This window comes from Molothrus ater, chromosome 7 (assembly GCF_012460135.2).
Source record: "Molothrus ater isolate BHLD 08-10-18 breed brown headed cowbird chromosome 7, BPBGC_Mater_1.1, whole genome shotgun sequence".
Classification (NCBI taxonomy): domain Eukaryota; kingdom Metazoa; phylum Chordata; class Aves; order Passeriformes; family Icteridae; genus Molothrus; species Molothrus ater.
This window is the reverse complement of record NC_050484.2, coordinates 5,505,647-5,524,765: the sequence shown is the minus strand read 5'-3', so window position 1 is coordinate 5,524,765 and position 19,119 is coordinate 5,505,647. Positions and strand designations below refer to the sequence as shown.

General features: G+C 45.6%; 2 protein-coding genes across 6 annotated transcripts in view; one reads left to right on the top strand and one right to left on the bottom strand.

The window, feature by feature from the left end:
• Nucleotides 1-420: 420 nt before the first annotated feature.
• On the bottom strand, nucleotides 421-9,819 carry C7H21orf58 (chromosome 7 C21orf58 homolog). Of its 4 annotated transcripts, XM_036386299.1 has the most exons (10): nucleotides 9,751-9,819; nucleotides 9,443-9,507; nucleotides 8,653-8,710; nucleotides 7,211-7,278; nucleotides 6,479-6,622; nucleotides 5,915-6,029; nucleotides 3,740-3,870; nucleotides 2,315-2,463; nucleotides 936-952; nucleotides 767-851 (listed from the first exon to the last, which is right to left on the bottom strand). In XM_036386299.1, the coding sequence occupies exons 2-10, from the start codon at nucleotides 9,503-9,505 to the stop codon at nucleotides 787-789; spliced, it is 810 nt and encodes a 269-aa protein (XP_036242192.1). In that variant the 5' UTR covers nucleotides 9,506-9,507; nucleotides 9,751-9,819; the 3' UTR covers nucleotides 767-786. The 4 variants fall into 4 exon arrangements, with proteins under 4 accessions (XP_054371409.1, XP_036242192.1, XP_054371410.1 ...); XM_054515434.1 differs by lacking the exon at nucleotides 936-952 and having other exon boundaries at nucleotides 421-851; nucleotides 2,315-2,488; XM_054515435.1 differs by having other exon boundaries at nucleotides 767-952.
• Nucleotides 9,820-13,426: 3,607 nt separating this feature from the next.
• The window catches only part of PCNT (pericentrin), a 70,449-nt gene continuing 64,756 nt past the window's right edge, over nucleotides 13,427-19,119 (top strand). For both annotated transcript variants that reach the window (XM_036386584.2, XM_054515409.1), the window contains exons 1-2: nucleotides 13,427-13,518; nucleotides 18,482-18,679. In XM_036386584.2, the coding sequence (XP_036242477.1) occupies nucleotides 13,465-13,518; nucleotides 18,482-18,679 (252 nt within the window). In that variant the 5' untranslated portion in view covers nucleotides 13,427-13,464. The remainder of the gene's footprint in view (nucleotides 13,519-18,481; nucleotides 18,680-19,119) is intronic.

Sequence of the window (19,119 nt, the reverse complement as noted above, 5' to 3'; positions counted from 1 at the left end):
CAAGTAGAATTTATTGCTAAACCTGCCAGGCCCCAGCAGATTTGGCTCATAGAATCATTAAGGTAGAAAGAGTAGAGAAAGCCCTCTAAGAACATCACCCCTATGACCCTAAATGCCACATCTATGTGGCTAGCAAAGACCTACAGGGATGGGGCAGGACTCAAATGCTCCCCTGGACAGCCTCTTCCAATGCCTGACAATGCTTTCAGTCAAGAATTTCTTCCTAATATTCAATCCAAACTCCTATGGCACAACTTGAGGCCATTCCCTCTTTCAGGTAGAGAAGTTGTAGAGAGCAGTAAGAATCTCAAAGACAACAGAGCAGAGAGGGCAAAGAGCAAGGTAGGTTTTACATAGTAAATAAATTATTCTTTTTTTTTTTTTTTTTTTGGAACACAGACAGCTTCCAGCAGTGATAGTTACTATCTTTTCTTCATTCCAAACAAAATTTAGGTCCCTGGGTTCTTTTAATCAGACTCACTCACAAACTGCAGCAGGCAAACCCAGTGTACAGATGTTCTCCACTCTAAAAACAGAAGGTGGGAAGATTTTGAGAAAGTGCTATAAAATCATCATTCATCTTTCTATATTAAGCAAAACCAGGCTGCTGAGAGCATGAAAAAGTGTTGCCTGATAAAAACTCCATGTGAGCCTTTCAAGAAGTCGTAAATAAAACTAAAAAGAACAGGATAACATGGGCATGGATTAAAGCCTGTCCTCTGGGGAAAAGTAAAGGAGGGAAAAGTGCTCAAGAAAAAGACAAGGCTGAGGAAGAACAGCAAGATTTTATTGGTTATAGAAAGGCTCTGGTCCACTTGCAGAGGATCCTGTACTGTCAGTATGTGGGCCACCTGCAATGAGAAAAATGGGGTTATTGTGTTTAGTAACAGCCAGTAGTGCTGCAACTGCAAAACACAAAGTGTTTGGTCTCATACCTTGTGGTGGCAGGCAGCTGAAGAAGAGGAAGAACAAAGGTTAAAGGCCATGACAAGACCTACTGATTTCTGCATTGAATTGCACTGATCCTGACAGGAGCCAGGGGTTCTTTACTGGTTCAGATTACAAACCCGTGTCAAGGGGAAATAGGTAGAAGTGCTCATCCCTTGTAATCCCATTAGGGAAATAATCTGTTCAGGAATTCAAATCCTCTGCTAAAGAGGGCTGTGCAGACACCCCTGCCAGCAGGTCACCCGTGCCCAAGGCTGCAGCTGCCTCCTTCCTGTTCTCCTGTTCACTAAAGCCCTGAAAGAGCCATGGACAGAAATAAAAGTGGAGTTCTCAGCGTGTCCCCATATCACCCCCCTTTCCAGGCTCTAGCAAGGGGCATTTCTTTATCAGCCTTGGCATGTAAGAACTTCCTAGCACCTAGGAAGCCAAGCAGGAGAGGCTCAGGGGAAGGCACAAAGCAAGGGAGCCCCTGGAGGAGCTGGCTGTGCACAGGGCTCAAGGGCTCTATGGATTTGGGAGCATCCTGGGGAGGAGTTCAGCCATTTCTGCATTGACACCCACCCCCTCCAGCTGCAAGCACAAGCTTATGGCAAAGGCTCAGCATTATTTCTGATACTCCCCTCCCTTTGTATCATTTCTCTTAGCTGGTGGTTTGGCTTTTTTATTTTCCCAGGAATTTCTGATTAGCAAATGTCCCAGCAGTGCTTAAAGAACATAAATCCTGCTGGGACCCTTAGCACTTCCCCACCCCTGCCTTATCTGGCAGGTGACTGCTGGGTTCACAGGGACACCCAAAAGGCAGGGTGGGAGACACAAAAGGCAGGGTGGGAAACCCAAAAGGCAGAGTGGGAAACCCAAAGGCAGGGTGGGAGACCCAAAAAGCAGGGTGGGAGACCCAAAAGGCAGGGTGGGAGATCCAAAAGGCAGGGTGGGAGATCCAAAAGGCAGGGTGGGACACCCAAAAGGCAGGGTGGGAGATCCAAAAGGCAGGGTGGGACACCCAAAAGGCAGGGTGGGAGATCCAAAAAGCAGGGTGGGAGACCCAAAAGGCAGGGTGGGAGACCCAAAAGGCAGGGTGGGAAACCCAAAAGGCAGCATGGGAGACCCAAAAGGCAGGGTGGGAGACCCAAAAGGCAGGGTGGGAGACCCAAAAGGCAGGGTGGGACACCCAAAAGGCAGGGTGGGAGACCCAAAAGGCAGGATAGGAGCCCCTGCAGAGCACAGCAATGCAGCATGGCAGGGTGGGGGATCTCTGTGAGCCTGCCCCTTGTCAGATGCCCACATTTATCCCACAATGGGCCTTGCCACCCCACCTGGGCAGGGAGAAAGGGCTGCAGGAGCACGTCACGGCTGCCTGCTGACTTACAGGGGCTGGGCAGAGCTGCTGCTCCAGGGCTGTTCTGTGCTGGGGGGCACTGGGAACACCCCTGTGGGAGGGTAATGGTGGTGGTGGTGCACCACAGGTACCTTGGGCCTCTCTGCCTTCACTGCCAGGGGGGCAGCAAGCTGCAGGTCCTTGTTGGAGAGAGACAAAGGGTGCCTTTGGAATGGAGAAAAATGCATTGGCAATATCCATAGTGGCCATACTACTTTGCTGGTTTGGATTTAAGTTTGTATTGGAGTTTTGTCGCCCTGATTTTTTAAGATTTTTCTAAGCCTTCTGATGTTTGCATTCTTGTAACAAACTTTCTCACACACTTTCTTTAAATAACTTACTGTTTTGCGTTCTTTTATGGAAGAGGAGAAATTTGATAGGCTGTTAGTTTGTTCAGTGTCATTGGAGAAGTGGCACTTTCACCCTCCAATCCACTGTCATTTTTAGAAATCTATAAATGTTGAAGCCAGAAAATAAACTTCCCTTTTTTCCCCTTGAAAACAGAAGTGTTTCATGTTGTGTTGTTTCGTGTCCTATAGTGACAGAGTTTTAGTATGTTTGGTACAGCAGTGCTTAGTGGTGGAGTTATTTTATTCAATGCACTGTAGTCTACAGTTAATTTTTATTATTTTAGATTTTTAAATGTTTTTATTATTTAGATTTATGCACAGGTTAAATGGGGCTGTTGAAGGGTGAGTGGGTTTTGCTGACTATTCTTTGGGTTTTTAGCTCATGGATTATTTTGTGGATGTGGATTACAGCATCTTGATTTGTTTGGTATTGTTGGCAGTGCATTGTTGAGGTGGCAATCAGCATTTGTTGTTTTTTTATTTTTAGGAGTTTTATTGTAGATGAGTTTTTCAGTAGTTTGGGTAAGGTGTTTAATTGCTTGACACTTTTTGTTTTTATAGTTATATAAATATTATATATTATATATAATTATAGATATAATTATATATATGTAACAGTTATATATAACTATATATAACCATATATATAGTTATTTTAAATGTTTATTTGAGGGTTTTTGGGCAGAAACCTGTGCCCCTCATGGAGGAGGCAGGGGGTTCCCTAGCTGAGGGGGCAGGGTTCCACTCAGCCACCCCTTAGGAAAGGAAGATTTTTGGGATATGTCTGGAAAAGAGTCTGCAGGTTCCACTACAGAGGGCCCAAGAACACTTGGTGACTTCAGATTTCAGCTGATCCTCAGACCCCACTCCCTCCAGTTTATTCCATTAGTCCATGCCAGGGAAATGCAGCATGGCAGGACGGCCTGGAGAGGAAGGTGGGCATCAGGGCATGCTCTTCCTCTGCCATCCTTCCTGAGGTGCAGTGTCCTCCACAGTGCTCTGGCTCTCCCAGCTCTCTCTCAGGGGGATGAGAGGGAGCTGGGTGTTGCTGGGTGTTGTTTGTTACCTGCTGGGGGAGAGGAGCCATTGCCCCCCCAAGCTGTGTGAGCAGTGCTGGTGGCAGAGCCTTCAGCATCATGTTCTGCATCATGATCTGGTGCATCTGAGCATTCTGCATCAGCATCATCTCCACCATATCTGGGAAGAGAAGAAAAGAATAAGAGCTTTCTCTGCAGCTGGCAAGCAGCAGAGGCAAAATGGTAAGGAGTGTCCTCCAGCACACAGAGTGGGCACTGCCACAGAGGCAAAGCAGCTGAAAGGGGGCACATTGTCCTGAGGTGTAAGGTATGTGTGTATTCTGTTTACCATCTATTAGGAGTAGGGCAGTTCTCTTCTGTTCATGGGGCAGTTTTCTTTATCTCTTCCACAACCCATCCTCCCTCCAGAGAGATATCATCTATTAAAGAGGCCACTGAGTGTCCCTGCATGGCTGATAAAAATTACATCGTCCCATTGTGAGATGCTCCACCCAGAAAGAAGAGCCAAACATTCCTACCTAAATATAATCTAAGACTTAAAACATCAGAGACACCCTTTTCTCACTAAATTCCTAAAAGAACAACTATCTTCTCCACTAAATTCCCAGAAAAATACCAAACCCATCTACACCACCACCAGACCTTCAAAAAAAACCCCTACACCCTTCTACAAAGTCACTGCTTTGACAAAACCACATCTGTCACTCCAAGAAAACTACAGCCACCATTTAATCAAAACTGCTACCAACACCCTTACCAACAGTGTCAAGTCGTATTCTAACTCTGTCAGTAGTTTATTTTTTAGTCTTTTTGTACTATTTTTTAAATTTTCCTAGTAATAAAACTGTTATTCCTGTTCCCATATCTTTACCTGAAACCCCCTTAATTTAAAAATTACAATAATTCAGAGAGAGTTTACATTTTCCATTTCAAAGAAGGCTCCTGCCTTCCTTGACAGACCCCTGTCTTTTCAAACCAAGACACACATGAAGAATATTGGCATTATTTCCCCAGGCAGTAAAAAGTTAATGTCTGTGAGTGGGGTTGTTCATCCCATGTTTCCTGTTTCCCCTCCCTCCTACAGGAAAGCTGCTGCTGAGTCTCTTGTCTTGCCCTGCAAGCCCACAGCCCTGCATGGCAGGATGGAGAAGGGCTGAGCTGCAGCTTTCCCTCACTCCAGCAAGGACAGGCTCGTCCTGTGAGGTTTCCTCACATTTATGTGATATTGCAGTGCCACCTTGAGTGAGAGCCCACTGGCTCATAGAATAGAAAAGGTTGGGAAAGACCTTGAACATCATCAAGCCCAAGCCTCAATCTGTCATTTCATGCACATCACATCTCCTTACAGGATCTCTGGGATCCAAAGGACTTGGGCAGTGTAACTAATTCACTTGGGGAGGAGTGAAGAGGGAGAGGGGAGAAAAAAAGAAGGGAAAAAAATAATGAAGGCAACTCTCATTTTCCTTTTTACTGATCATATAAAAAGTAGTTTACATGTAGCAGCTTCAGAGAAGCCATGAGTGGATTTGGACTATTTTGGTTATGGAAATAAACTCTGATACAAAAATCCAGACACTTAGATGAAGTATGAGCTGGGAAATACTGCAGTTCCATGACTGAGGATTCCTGGGTGGGATGAACCTTTGGCTGAAGGCTGAGCCAGGGAAATTGTCCCAGGTTCTATTTCATGTATCATTTCACAGTAGCACCCACCTATGTTTAGAAACAAACTCTTTTATTGTTTATATTTAGAACAACTTTCAGATGTTCTGTCTTGTTTCCAAACACAGGGTGCAAACAAAAGCCTGAGGAGATTGAACAGCAGGTTAGGAAGGCACAAAAGAATAAAACCAGATTTTAGAAGCCTGTTTGCCAATTCTGGAATCACTCATGTGCATGACTTTGACTTTGTTCATATTACTCAGCGCCACAAGTTGAGCTGTTCTGCTTCCCCAATCTTCCTTTGAGTTTGTAGTTCCTTTTTCTTTAGTTTTAGTGATAAGAATTTCACAACTGAATGCCTTTCACAACTGCTACCCACCCCATTTACGAAGCACAACTTCCCAAGCTCCACCAGCTCATTAAACAGCACATCCCTAACGAGCTTGGACCCCATCCCATGTCCCCTTCCAGCTGCCATGTCCCCTGCCCTGCCCTCCCAGGCCTGGTGGCAGGAGCTGGCTGCTGTGTGCAGGGTTTCTTACCTTCCTTGATGCTCCCAGAGCGGGGGGCTGCCAAGGGCTGGGCTGGGGGAATCTGTGTGATCACAGGGGAGGGATGAGGCAACTGCTGGATGATGGTGGCAGGCTGAGCTGGCATCTGGAACAGGAAGGAAAAATGGACGAGTCAGGCTTGGTTTTGGCCAGCTCTCCCAGCTATGGGATCAGCTGTCATCTGCCTAGGCTTCAGGAGACCTCTGGGATCCTCATGGAGAAGCTGTTGAGGCTGTGGGCTGCCTGAACAGGCAGTGATGTGCAATAGCAAGTGGCTGAATGGCCAGGCTGGAGTGTGGGCAGCCCTGCCACTCCTTTTGCCATCTTGCTCCAAGAGTAAACCACTCCCATTGTTAATTTTGGGCTTTATTTGCAAGATGGCAAATAAGGCTTCCTCTTATTTCCCCTTAGGTTTCACTGCAGGCAGCAAGGATCCCATCAAAGAGCAAGAGGCATGTCTTCCCTTTTTGTGGGATGAGCAATCCCATACAGCTCCCCAGTTGTCAGCTCAGACTGGCACAGTGCTGCTGGTGTTTTCTAGGAGCCAATCCTTACTGTCTGCTGGATAATCCTTGGTGGCTCCACTGGGGAAGCTGGAAAAGGGATCTGGTAGATTTGTGGGAGGGCAGCTCTGTGGTCATGGCAGTGTCCCCCATCTGGTGCAGGTGGCTGTGAAAGCTCTTCCAGAAGGTGCTGCTCCTGCAAAGTCAAGTATTTTTTTTATTTTCTTAAAGAAAACCTGGACACAGCAAGGCAGACAGTGTGGTTATGCTCCCTGGACTAAATGGGATCAGCCCCTGGGAGCCTGCAGCAAGGGCACTCCCAGTGCCTGCATAAGTGTAAAGAAAGTTTTCCTTCCCACAGATCTTGAAACACAAGCAAAAAGGATTGGGGGTAAAAAAATGCACAGAACAAGCTGCCAAAAGTCTGGGAAAACATTTCAATAATAGTTGGTATCCTCCACAAACTAGGAATAAATAACAATTATGATTGTCTCTACTGTGGCATCGCTAAAAATCCCTTCTTTGCATTTTGGCACAGAAAGTTTATGATGCAGCAGCTTCAGGAGAAGCAGAATCACCCCACTTTAGTGCCTGAAGCAGGTGCAAGCTCCCTCAGCTGCAGTGAGAGAAGCCAAGCTGCTCTCCAGGCTCTTTTCCCTGATTAGCTGGCCCAGCCTTTATATTCCAAAGCAGCAGAGCACTAAACCCTGCCCAGCCCCAGAATTAAACGCTGACCCCACAGCAGCAGTGGATGTGCAGGGAACTGGCCCATGTCTGCTCTTACCCTGAGCTCCTGCAGCAGACCTTTCCTTTGCCTCAGGGCACTTTGGAGCTGGTCCAGAGGTCTGTTCCCTGGAAGAGGAAGAGTTTCCATTATCTCCCCAAAGGATGACAAAGACAGAGCTATTACAGCACCTGTGTTATGATATCACTGTGGAAAATGTGGTATTGGATAGCTGGATGTTGCATATGGGTAAAACCTTACAAAATAAGGGTCTTGTTACCTTTTTAAAATCATGGCTCAGGCCTCCTACTTTGGCCAAGCAGAAAAGGACTGTGGGAAAGTGACTCAGCTGAATTAGGGGTAGAAAAAGAAGTTATGTAACCATGATGTGCTCACACTGTGGTGTACGGTGGTTGCTTGCATTATGTCTGTTATAATTTAAAACTGTGTAAAGTCAAGGCCTAACTGCTCAAAATGACCTGGTTTTTGCCATAAAGGGACTCTCCCCTGCACCTGCCTGGGGACTCAGTGTCTCTCTGCTTCAGCAGCTTGAGTTCTTCCACAAAAGGCTTGGGCTACTTTTCTTGTCAAATACATGTGTGGATAATGACTTTATGCCATGTGCAGCTGCTCAGCAGCTCTACAAAGGCAAAACTCCCCTGAAAATAAACTCTTAAGATTGCTCTCCAAAGCCCCCTTTTAACCTCCTGGTTTAGGAATCCGTTTCTGGCTCAAGATTTCTAGATGTGCCCTGTGCATGCAGAGGATGCCTGTGTGTAGTAACAGCTCCATCAAGCTCTGGTTTGAATGTCAGCTTTTCTGTTTCCATTTTGTTCTGCATCAACTTCTTTTTCAGTTCATCCCACACATTATTTTGAAATGAAGATAAGCAAGAATGTTTTCATATACTTTGGAGCCATGCCTGGCATCTGCTCAGGAAAGCACCATTTTGTATTCTGAAACTGTAAATTGTTCTAGGGGACTTTTAAAAATGTTTGGCCACAGCATTAGAAAATTCCAACTATTTCTGCATCAGATCAATGAATAGGAGCCCACAGTACAGTCTAGAAATATCACAGAGCTTCCACTGGTGGCCTTGAATCCATAGACAATATAAACAGTGCATGTGCCATGCAAAGAAATATTCCTCCTGCCTTTTTAGAATCACCAAAGCCAAGCAAAGAGCTGGACTACAACAGGGTGTACTCCTAGGTGTAAGAGCTAGGACAAACTGGATCAGCATCAGTTTGCTGCAGCTGAGAGGCTGCACAGGATAAGATGAACCTTTCCTGGGCAGGAAGGCATCTTATGTCAGTGCTCAGCTGGTTGTTCACTTCCCTTGGTCAGGAAAAAAAAACAGGTGAAGAAATTCAAAAGATGAAAAGCAGTTAGCTCACAGATGAAGGGAAGAGAGGGGATCATCTCCTGAGGAACTCATGCCTGAGAACATAAGCAAGGCCTTTCCAAAATATGCCTAAAATTAGAACAAATGCTTCTCTTACTTGCAGCTGGGAGAGACAAATCCATCTTCTCTAGGTTCTCCTGTTCATTTTCTAGTCTCTGTTGGCAGAACCATAACCAGGACTGGTTATAAGTCAGGCAGAAGAGCTCACAAGGATTCCCAAGCCTATGGCAGGAGTTTGGGATGGAGGAAATAGAGCAGAGGTGGAGAAAAATGGTAGTTCTTAAAGAAGCATTAAATGTTCATTACAAATCTAGTTACAGTAAAGAATAGTGGTGCTTCCAACTGTCCAAGCTATTCCAGACCTTAAAACTGATAGCATGGTAAATCAGGAGACAGAATTTATTTTGTAGGGCAGAGAGCTGCATCATATGAAGGACTTGATAATGTTGAGTTTGGGCTTGCCTGATAGTCCAAGATCTGGACTCTTGATTCAGCAAAGGTCAGACCAGGCAACACATCTTATGTGAAAGCAGACATGAAATTGCCTTAAAACAATCTGAGATTCTCTTTACCCAAGATTTACTCCTAAACTTTGCCTGTCCCAGCTCAAACTGGCTTTGAGCTAACTGGTGACATCTCCCATAAAATCCAAGTCAATTTAATTTACTGTAGGCCCACATAAACTTGTAGAATGTTATTCAAGAAAGTGACAGTGAGTAGTACCACTCCTCAGTGTATATCAGTAGAGTTATACTATAACATAATAAATTTATGTTAAAATACAGTGTTGATGCTTTAACATGCAAGAGCAAAATTCAGTGTCAATGCTTAAACATGCAAGAGCAAAAAGCAGAGCAAAGGTGACCCCTGCAGAATGATTCCCTTACCTTTTCTAGGAGTTTGAGTTTCAGTCGTGTCAGCTGATCCACCACTGAAGGATCTGCCATCATCTCTGCAAGAGCAGGCAGGCAAAAGCAGGTTAAAATGCTAAACAGAGGCAGATAGGTTTTCAGTGCTCATTTTTTTCCCTCCACAATCTTCACAGAATAATTCCATTATTAAAAAAAAAATAACACAAGATGAGCAGAAATTGAGAGAAGCAGATAAAAGCTTCAGTTTCACTCCCAGGTCAGAATGAGTACAGGCATTCACAAAATCACAGACACAGCTTTTCCTGCCATTTCTCTCAACATACTTTTGTGCTGCAGCTTGTGATGCTCACAGGAAGGCAAGTGAGACTGAATATTTATTTGTCTGTTCCTAATGGTTGCTATCCTTCCCCTGGCAGCATCACTAAGCCTGGCCTCTGTGTTGTTAGAGACTTTTATTAGCCCAGAGGCTTGTGCCTGGTTGCTAAGTTTATAGTGTCAACAGGTAACATAAACAATTTAATCTCCAGGCACAGAAGCCTGTGTACCTTGGGTAAAGCAAATGCCTGGCACATTAGTGGACAAGAAAAAAAAAAGAAATAAAAGCCAATGGTTCTTTAAAACAAGCCCAGTGCCAGCAGTCAGGTTATGATCTTGCTGATTGGTACCTGTTTATTCCACTACAGGGGAATAACACACTTTAGACCTTTACATGAGTTGTTACCACACAGTGACTAAAAATTGAAGGAGCACAGCTGGAACTCTCCCCTGGGTAAGTTCAAGAGTCAAGAGGCTATGGTGCAACATCCTTTTGGTTACCATCTCCCAAGAAAGCTGCAGAATGTCTCCCTCACCCTACCAGCATAAAAACAGGGTCACATTTATCAGTGACATCCATAAAATGAACACCAAGGCAAGAGAAAAAAGCCAAGTGACAGACACTCCTCCTCAGTAGGATATTTTAAGCCCAGGAGAGACAGGTTACAACCAAGTTAGGATCCTCTGCTCCCAGGAGAGACAAGTTACAACCCCTTCCCCACTCAAAGGCCACGGCAGAACTGCAGCAGAGGCACTGGAGCAGCTCAGAGATGCTCCTGAGCTGTGTGAGAGCAGCACAGATCCCCTCTCCCAGCTGTGACACGCACACAGCCCATCCCTAAAAACACACAGGCTGCAAGGCACTGGAGAACTTAGGGAAACTGAGGTGCAGGGATCCCCAAAGCAGCTGTGCTGGGTCAGAGCTGGGCTTCAGCTCCTCCGGCAGGGCTCTGGGGTCAAGGGCAGAACAGAAAATCCTCTCACCTGCCAGCAGCTCTCTCCTGGGAAACAACTCTGAGCCCATTTCTGTACTTGAAAATCCCAACAAAATTTTTCTCTGGCATCTCTGACCCTTTCATCTTTGCAGCTGCAGCAGCCTTTGACAAGGAGTTTGCTAGTTATGCCTGTAAGCTGCATCAGTGAAGTTTGCTTCTGTGCTGGGAAAGAAACCCATCCCTTTTTGATTGCTGGTGAATATTGAGCTGACTATTTTACCATCAACTGGTTTACCACAGTGCCCCTAAAAGTTGAATTTCTAGAGCCTTCTTTGTAGTATGAATAGAGGGTCACAAAATAGTTTGACAAAAAGAAACAGGTAAAAGTATTGCATTAAAAGTATGTGAAACAACTGAATTTACTAAAGAGGAAAGGAAGAGAAGTTTGTGCTTGATGTGGCAGGTATCCCAGAGGAAATCCAGTACTAGGGAAAAAAAATATTTAAAAAAAAAATTAAAAGGCACTTTCCAGCAAACCTGCTAAAGGATCTCTCTTTCCCCTCTTTTCTCTTTTTTCCACACTTTCTCTTTTCTCTCTTTTCCACTCTTGGTCACAGTGTGATCCTTACTCCTGGGACATCTTACAGCCTGCTGATAAATGGGGTCCTAGGAATGTGCCAGCCACACACAAGATCTGGCTGGAAGAGATCTGGAGCTACACTGAATCCCAGAGAAGGGATCACACTCGAGAATGAAGATTCAAAAGACCAAAATCAGACAAATGTAATCCTATAAAAGAATAACAGGTGTGTTACATGCACCTCACAGGACATCATTATTCTGCTCTATTTAGCAGTGCTGAAGTCAGAGTTTGGACATGGTGCTCATTTTTGGACATGGTGGTTTAAGAGAGAAAAAGAGTCCAGGAAATAAAAAATAAAAAGGGTACATTTAAAAAATGTAGGCTCTAAGGAAGACTTTAAAGAACTGGCTTTGTTTAATTAGTAAGTAGATGGTGAAAAGAGGACAGGCCAGCAGGTTTTAAATAAATTAGAGGATACAATCAGAGAACAGGGTGGAGTGGGGCAGGGGTTTGTCTGGAAAACCACAAGCATTTGGCTTAATAAGGAAGAGAAAACCTGATAAAAACAGGGAAAGGGAAATGGTGGGAATGATGGAACAACTAAGGGAAATGATGGAGCAACTATCAAAAAAAAAAAAAACAACAACCCCCCCCCCAAAAAAAACCCCAAAAAAAACAAACTCAAAAAACTTTCAAATGAGTTTTTACGAACAATTAAAAAACCAAATGTGTGAACATTGCAGGACTCCTCAGATATAAGAATGGATTCAATGACCTGATGAGGTCCATAGCAGTATTGCATTTCTTTGATGTCTTTGATTGATTTTGATATTTTATAACCTTAATTTTAATTTCTGTGAGTTCTAAAAGACAGTTTAAAAATACATTATGATACTAACCAAGATGGTTAGAGGGGTGGAGCAGCTCTGCTGTGAGGAAAGGCTGAGAGAATTGGGATTGATCAGCCTGAAAAAGAGAAACTTTGGGGGGACCTGTGGCCTTCCAGTGCCTGAAGGGAGCCCACAAGAAAGATGGAGAGGGAAAATGTACAGGGGCCTGGAGTGGCAGGACAAGGAGAAATGACTTCCCAATGGCAGAAAGTGGGGTTAGATTGGATAGTAGGAAAAAGCTCTTCTCTGTGAAGCCCTGGAACAGGCTGCCCAGAAAAGTTGTGGCTGCCTGGTCCTTGGAGGTGTTCACTAAGACATTTCATTATTCAGAGTTTGTCTTTTGGTACTGCCCTCAAGGCAGACTGGGCTTTTTAATGTTTGCCAATCCAGCACATTGCTCTGAGTAACACATTTGATTAAAGCCTCTGTTTTTATAATTCAATTATTTAAAATACAAAGAAACCACCAGTTTTGTAGCTTCACTAAGCAGAGCAAAAGGGAGTTGAAGGTTGGACATCTGGGATCTTAAATGTATGGCCCTTCAAGGACGCTGGAGTAACCAGAAGACTCCGGAGGAGACAGAAGCCTGGAAATTTGGAGACAACTCCATGTGCAAGAAAATGACAATGGAGGGATTAAAGAATGACAACCAAATTAGCATGAAGAGCGAGAAATCAATAACCAATACTGGACAGGAGGCTGATTACTGAAGAGAATCATGCACCTTAGAACCAATGGACATTAATTAATTTATTCGCCAAAAATTTACAAATAAACAAAAAGGCGGGAAGGCAGCCACCAACCCTCCCCGCACGCTATTGGCTGCCCTTAGCCCCGCCTCCATTGGCCACCGCCCTTAGCCCCGCCTCCTTTGGGCAGCTCCCCTGGCCCCGCCTCTATTGCCCGCCCCTAACCCCGCCTCCATTGCCCTCCTCCAAGTCCTCGCTCCCCATTGGCTGTCTCCCGCGCTGGGCGGGGCCAGTGGCCCTTTTGAAAAGGCGCGGGACGCTCCCATTGGTGGCTGCCACGGGAGGGGGCGGGGCTAGAGGCTCGCGCCGGCGTGCCCGGGGTATCCCAGCAGCCACTTAGTGGGAGTGGGCGGAGCCCGGCTGAGAAAAGCCGTCACCATTGGCCGGCGCTCGCGGTGCGTCATGAGCTGCGGCCAATGGGCGCAGAGTCCCGCCCCGCGCGGTGCGGCTGGCGCGGCGGCGGGCGGGGAGCGGCCCGGGGCGGCCATGACCGACGCTTCGCTGCTGCTGCTACTGCTGCTGCCGCCGTGAGGGCGTGGGGGGCACGGACCGGCCCGGCCGCCGCATGGAGGCGCAGGAGGAGGCGCGGAGGCGCAAGCTGGAGGCAGGCAGGGCTAAGGTGAGGGGAAAGGGTCCCGGTTAGGCGGAGGCTGCGCCCGCCCCGCTCCCGGTGCGCTGAGAGCTGTCAGGCCCTGCCTGCTCGGCCTCAGCCCGGCCCGGGTCTCTCCCCTCCGCGGCGGGTCCCACGCCGCACTCGGAGCTGAGCCCGGGGGTGTCCCCGGTGGGGCTCCCCTGGCATGGTGGCTCCGCAGGAGAAGGCGTGCCCGGCGGTGTTTGTGTGTGCAGGCTGCCTGCGGGGCAAATCCCGCTGCACAGACATGGAAACATTAAGTCGCGTCAACACGGAGCAGCTGGCAGCTGTGCATGTGCATTCAGGCTCTGCTCTCGTTGTTTTTGGGGATTTTTCCTCCCAGCTCTCCCATTTTTGCCCAGGATTCAGTGTTTGTGCTAGTGGTATATAGGATATATAATATTGCACTAGGGATTGAGGATCCCAAAGAACAGGTGGTGTTTTATTACTCGGCTGGCTCACTCCCTTGCCTGTGTGTGCACAGGGAGAGCAGAGAGCTGGGCTCGCTTTGGTGGTTTCCAGTCACGCCGGTAGCAAACACTTTATAAGCTTTGAACATTCAGGTGTAGTGTAGGGACTTGTGTAGAGCTCACAGGATGAGGCTGATGCATAAAGATAACGTTCTCCAAGTAATTATTACCTGCAGCCACGTGTTTAACGCTGGTTGTGTGCTAACCCCGTTAGATGAACACTTTTGCTTTGTTTTGGTAGTGATGTTCAAGGAGCTGATTGGAAATGCTTGGTTACTTTCCTTTTAGCCCAGCATTTCTGCTGGGTTTTGAGCTGGTTTTGTCATATTTCCCTTCTGGCTGTGCCTGCTGAATAAGGCTTTTTAAGTTCTCACCTTTCCAGTAAGAGTGGAATGGGGGCTATAGCTAGGCAGGGTTGGGGGAAGTTTGGACCCATCAGGTCTTTCCAGATCCTGCCCTTTCTGCAGGGACCCAGCCTGGATATCTGGCTAGTGGGGTCAGAGGTGGCTTGGAGCTGTCCTGTGTGTCTGCTGTGTTTCTGTTTCAGCTGCTTCCCAAGGGAGCTTTTTTGGAAGGGAGCAGGGTTGTAGCTGGAACTGAAGCTGCAGCCTGGTGCTGGGCAGTGCAGCTCCTCCATCCCTGGCCTGGCCCTCCCTGATGCTGCCATGGATTCCACACTGCCTGCTCCTGCTCAGCAGTTTCTCATCTGCCTGCCTTCCCAGCCTTGTCATGTGCTGTGAGAACACAATCCTCTGCTGGAGAGCAGCTGCTCAGGAAAGAGCTCTGAGAGCAGGAGTTCCTAAGGTTGAAAGGTTGCCTTAGCATGGCACAACCTGTGTTAACATTCCTGTTAACATACATTAATTCCAGGCGCAGGACCTCTTTGTGCTTAGAAAAATGTGACAGACTTAGCTTGAGTAAGTTATTAGCTAGCTCCCACCTGTTGGAAAGCTGTTGTTTGCCATTAAGAAAAAAAAAAGCAGGGACTTGCCTTATGTTTCAAGTTATACCTGCAGAGCCAGGGTTGCATTTAATATTTTTATACTGTGTGCTAAATCTCTCTCTCCCCATTAAAAAACAGAAGCATCATTAGCAGTCCCATCAGTGTTGCTGCTGTCCAGAATGCTGAGAGCAGAGGGGGAGTTTTAGAGAGGCAGAGGCAGATGTGGTGCTTCCTCTGCTGATTAACACATCACAGACATCTGTTCCTTGGTGGGCAGATTGTGGGCCCAGACAGCTTCCAAAAAGCACCCAGGTGACATTTCCTCTTTTTTATTCTGCTTTTCATTTTTCTAGTTTTCTCTGTGCCCCCCTCCTCATGGCTACAGCACAGTTTTGAAAGGGAGGAAGAGCCATGAGCAAGTGCAGGTTCTCTGTCCTAGAGCAGCTTGAGGTCATCCCATCTCTGGTGTGCCACAGGAGTGTTCAGTGCCCATCAGATCAGCTTTCTGAAGCCTCTCTGGAGGAGCTGCTGGCAGCAGGGGACAGGAGTGAGGCTGGCATGTGTGTGAGAGGCCTCTGTTGTAGCAACCTGTGCAGTGATGTAACTGCAGTTGGCTGCTGCTTCACTCTGGAGGTGGGAACTCTTGAGGGCTTTTTGCCTCACCCTCCAGAAAATGAGATATTGTATCTTTAGCATCCTAGATTTTAGTTTGCTAAGCAATGACTTGGCAGAGAAATATGTTCTAATGGTTTCCTTTTCAGACCTCCACTTGCATTATTCTTTTTCATGTAGGAATAAAACAATCCATTTTTGAGATGCATTTAAGTTATCACTTAATAATAATAATGCCAACTGTTAAATTTATTGGAGACTGTAATTGGCAGCTAAGTATTGGCTGTATCAGGTACCTCACATTCCTGTTTCTAACAAATGCAGTGCTGATAAGCCAGGGTAGTAATTGAGAAACAGAACAAGCCTAATTATTCAGTGCTGCTTTTTTTTCCTTGTTTGTTTCTACCTCACATTAATTAGTCTGCATGTTGATCAGCTGTGCCTCTCGTTACAGAGATCTCTGTGCCATACCTCAGGTGTGGGAAGTTTTGCTCTGCTTCAATTTTACAGTTAGGGCCTGAAAAATGAGAATGAGTGCAGCTTTTCCAGGAAGTTTTCCCACCTCACCATTTTGAGGAAGGTCTAGAAAATATTTCTTGGTTTTGTCCAAGAGCACTTGTTGTTTATGTTTGCTGTATCCAGGAGCTGGACTAATGTTTATTTGAACAACCTGTTTCTGTTTGGTGCTGATGTGGTTTTCTGCTGTGTTCTATTTTCTCTGGGTGTTGGTTTTGGTACTGATTTCTGAAACACATAAAGTAATACATCAACTTTTAACTGACTGGTGCTGCTGAAATGAAGTTGCAGTGCCTTGGTACCTGTAGAAAGGTGTCCTTTGGATGCTGTGGAGGACAGTGCTCTCAGGGTTCCTGTGGCAATGCTATATTTTGGCCAAAAGTGAAGCTTTCACCTTTGCATGTGCTTCTAGAAAGCAAAAGCATTCAAAACAGGCATGATGGGATCTCACTGTGGTGAGGCAGAGGCAGTTGTGGCTTGTTTCTTTCTTCATGTTCACACTCATTACTTCGTGCTGGCTGTGAATTTGAGGTTCTCTTACAACAACACTTAACTTCATGTAGCTGATGAAAGGCTTTGGAAACCTGATACTGCTCTAAATAGAACTTTTCCCATAAATCTGGAGCATGCCACTCCACCAAGTCCAGTAGTTCCATAAAGTTTTGGTGTAGTTAGATATTTTTGCATGGCATGTGTTATGATTTTGTATGTTTAGTACATGTGAATGGGACCAAGTAAGTTTTGTTTTCTTTGACCTCTGCATTTAAAAATGTAGAGTGTTTAGGTGGTCAGTCATGCCAGGTCTTGGTATTTTCATGTGAGATTCTTGGTCTCCCTTCATGAATCAGTAACTGCTCTCTGTAATGCCCACTCTTTGTGCCTTTCATCTTTTCTGCTTGTTTTACTCCTATTTTCCCTTTTTCCCTGCTTCAGCAGTTTGCTCCACTCTCCATTTTCCTGCAGGTTTCCTGCTGCCCCCTTTCCCCATGTTATCAGGTTAATGAGTGCTGTAGCTATTTTTGACACACATTGCCATCAGTAAGTGCTGGAGCTGACACCTGGTTTCAGAGGATAGGATTTGTGTCTCATTGCAACTTTATGGTCTGTTCATTCTGCTTGTTATGAAAGGCACAAGTCTGGCAACCTTCATTTAATCTGCATTTCAGTATTGCTAACTCTAGAAATTACAGGAGGTAATCTTAAAAATTAAGCTTGTTGTACATAAGAATTTGATCAGCTGGTAAGAAATTGATGTTTTTCTGCAAATGTACCTTTTAAACAGGCTGCTGGGTGTGGCAGATGTTTAACTGTGCACCTGTTGAGGAGCTAAGCTGCCAGCTACAAGTTCCTGTAAGGAGAGGGGACTGAACTAGATCCTTTTCACAAACTGAATGAGAAGAATGGAACAAGATTTTTCTGCAAGGTGCCTGTTGGGCAGGAAAACCAGGCTGTTAAGCAGTGGCTTTTTGTATGAGTTGCAGGTGGAACTTGGCAGTGATGTTTACATCCAGTCATCAGTTAACTATCTGTTTTGTCTCATCACAAGGATATAACACTGCCCTTGATAACCTGTGGTTTTAACCTTGAAATCTTTTCCCTTATCAGAAGGATGTCTGGATTTCTGCTGTGTGGGAGATGTTACTTGGAAATGCTGCCTAAACACAATACTAGAGTTGAAAATAACAATAATCCTTTTTAAGCTGTTTAGGGTGTTAGGGAGAGTTGGGTAATAAATTGTCAGTGACATTCTTTACAAGTCTCTGGGGCTTTGTAGATCTGTGATAGCCTGATAAAGTAGAGCATCTGATTCTTCAACAGAAGAAATTAAAATGACCTGGCTTAATTGATTTTCTATTTATGTACTGGAGGCTGCTTTCTGGCGAAGAAGTTTTGCTGTGTTCTCTTAAGGGGGTGGCAGGGAAGGAGCATTAAAATTAACGGAAGTGAATCCTCATCTCAAAGCTTAGGCTGGCTAAGACCTGTTTAGATGTATTTGTAGGGGTGTGCTGGTGCTGGCACCATGACAAGGGGGTTCTTGTTTTTGCTGGTCTTGCAGAAAGACTGCTCAATTATTATTTTTTCCTAATGCTTTTACTATATTGACAACTCGTTCCTTTACTTATTTGTCTTGCTGTAATTCTGGATTCTTATTGACACACCAAGTTTCACTGAGTAAAACTTTGATTCTTGTGTGGAAATGAGCCTTTAGTACTGGTGTGAGATTTGTTGCTTAGTGGCACAGTTATCCAGTATGTTGTGAATTATCCAGGCAGATAAAGCAGTTTTTCTGCAGATGTATATAATTTATCAAGACAGGAGCTCTGTCACCCATGACTGTGTTAATCTTGTGGTCCTGCTACTTTTTCCTTGCTTACCTCTCCCTGTACCTCTTGCAATCTTTCCTGAACAGTTTGCTTACTTCAGACAGCGAAAAGCAAAGGGCGACGTCGCGCAGTCGCAGAAAAAGGCGGCGAAGAGGAAGGGCTCGGCTGTCCACACGCATGACCTTCCGAAGGAAGAGCCCCCAGTAGCAGCCAGAGATGCTGGGAAGGGCATAGAGGCTCAGGCTGAAGACACCAGCCTGCCAGAGGCAGCAACAGAGGCACAGGTAAATTTTAGTATTTCTTGCCTTGGCTCCACTCCATTTGCAGGTAACAAGTGTTGCAGGTGGTTGTTTGACTCTATTGAGTGTTAGCTCACTGGCACTGGCCACTAGCTGCTCCTAGAGGAGAGGTAAGTGAACTGGTGTTATCTTCACTTGTAAAAGTTCACTCTCTAACAGAGTAATCTCATTTAGTAAGACATTACATGGCCTGGGCAGCTGTTATTGCCAGGGAGCTGTTAGCCTCCTAAATTAAAGCTTTTCACCTTTTGCTGCCATGGACTTCTCTTTGGGCAGACCTGCAGTTATGTGGCTGTGAATTCATGAAATGGCAAATCTGGACTGGGAGATCAACAGATTAAAAACTGCCAGGACCTTATACTGCACAGCATTCATTTGGTTTTGTATCACTTGGCTGGCTCAAATATGCTTAAATGTTTTCTGAA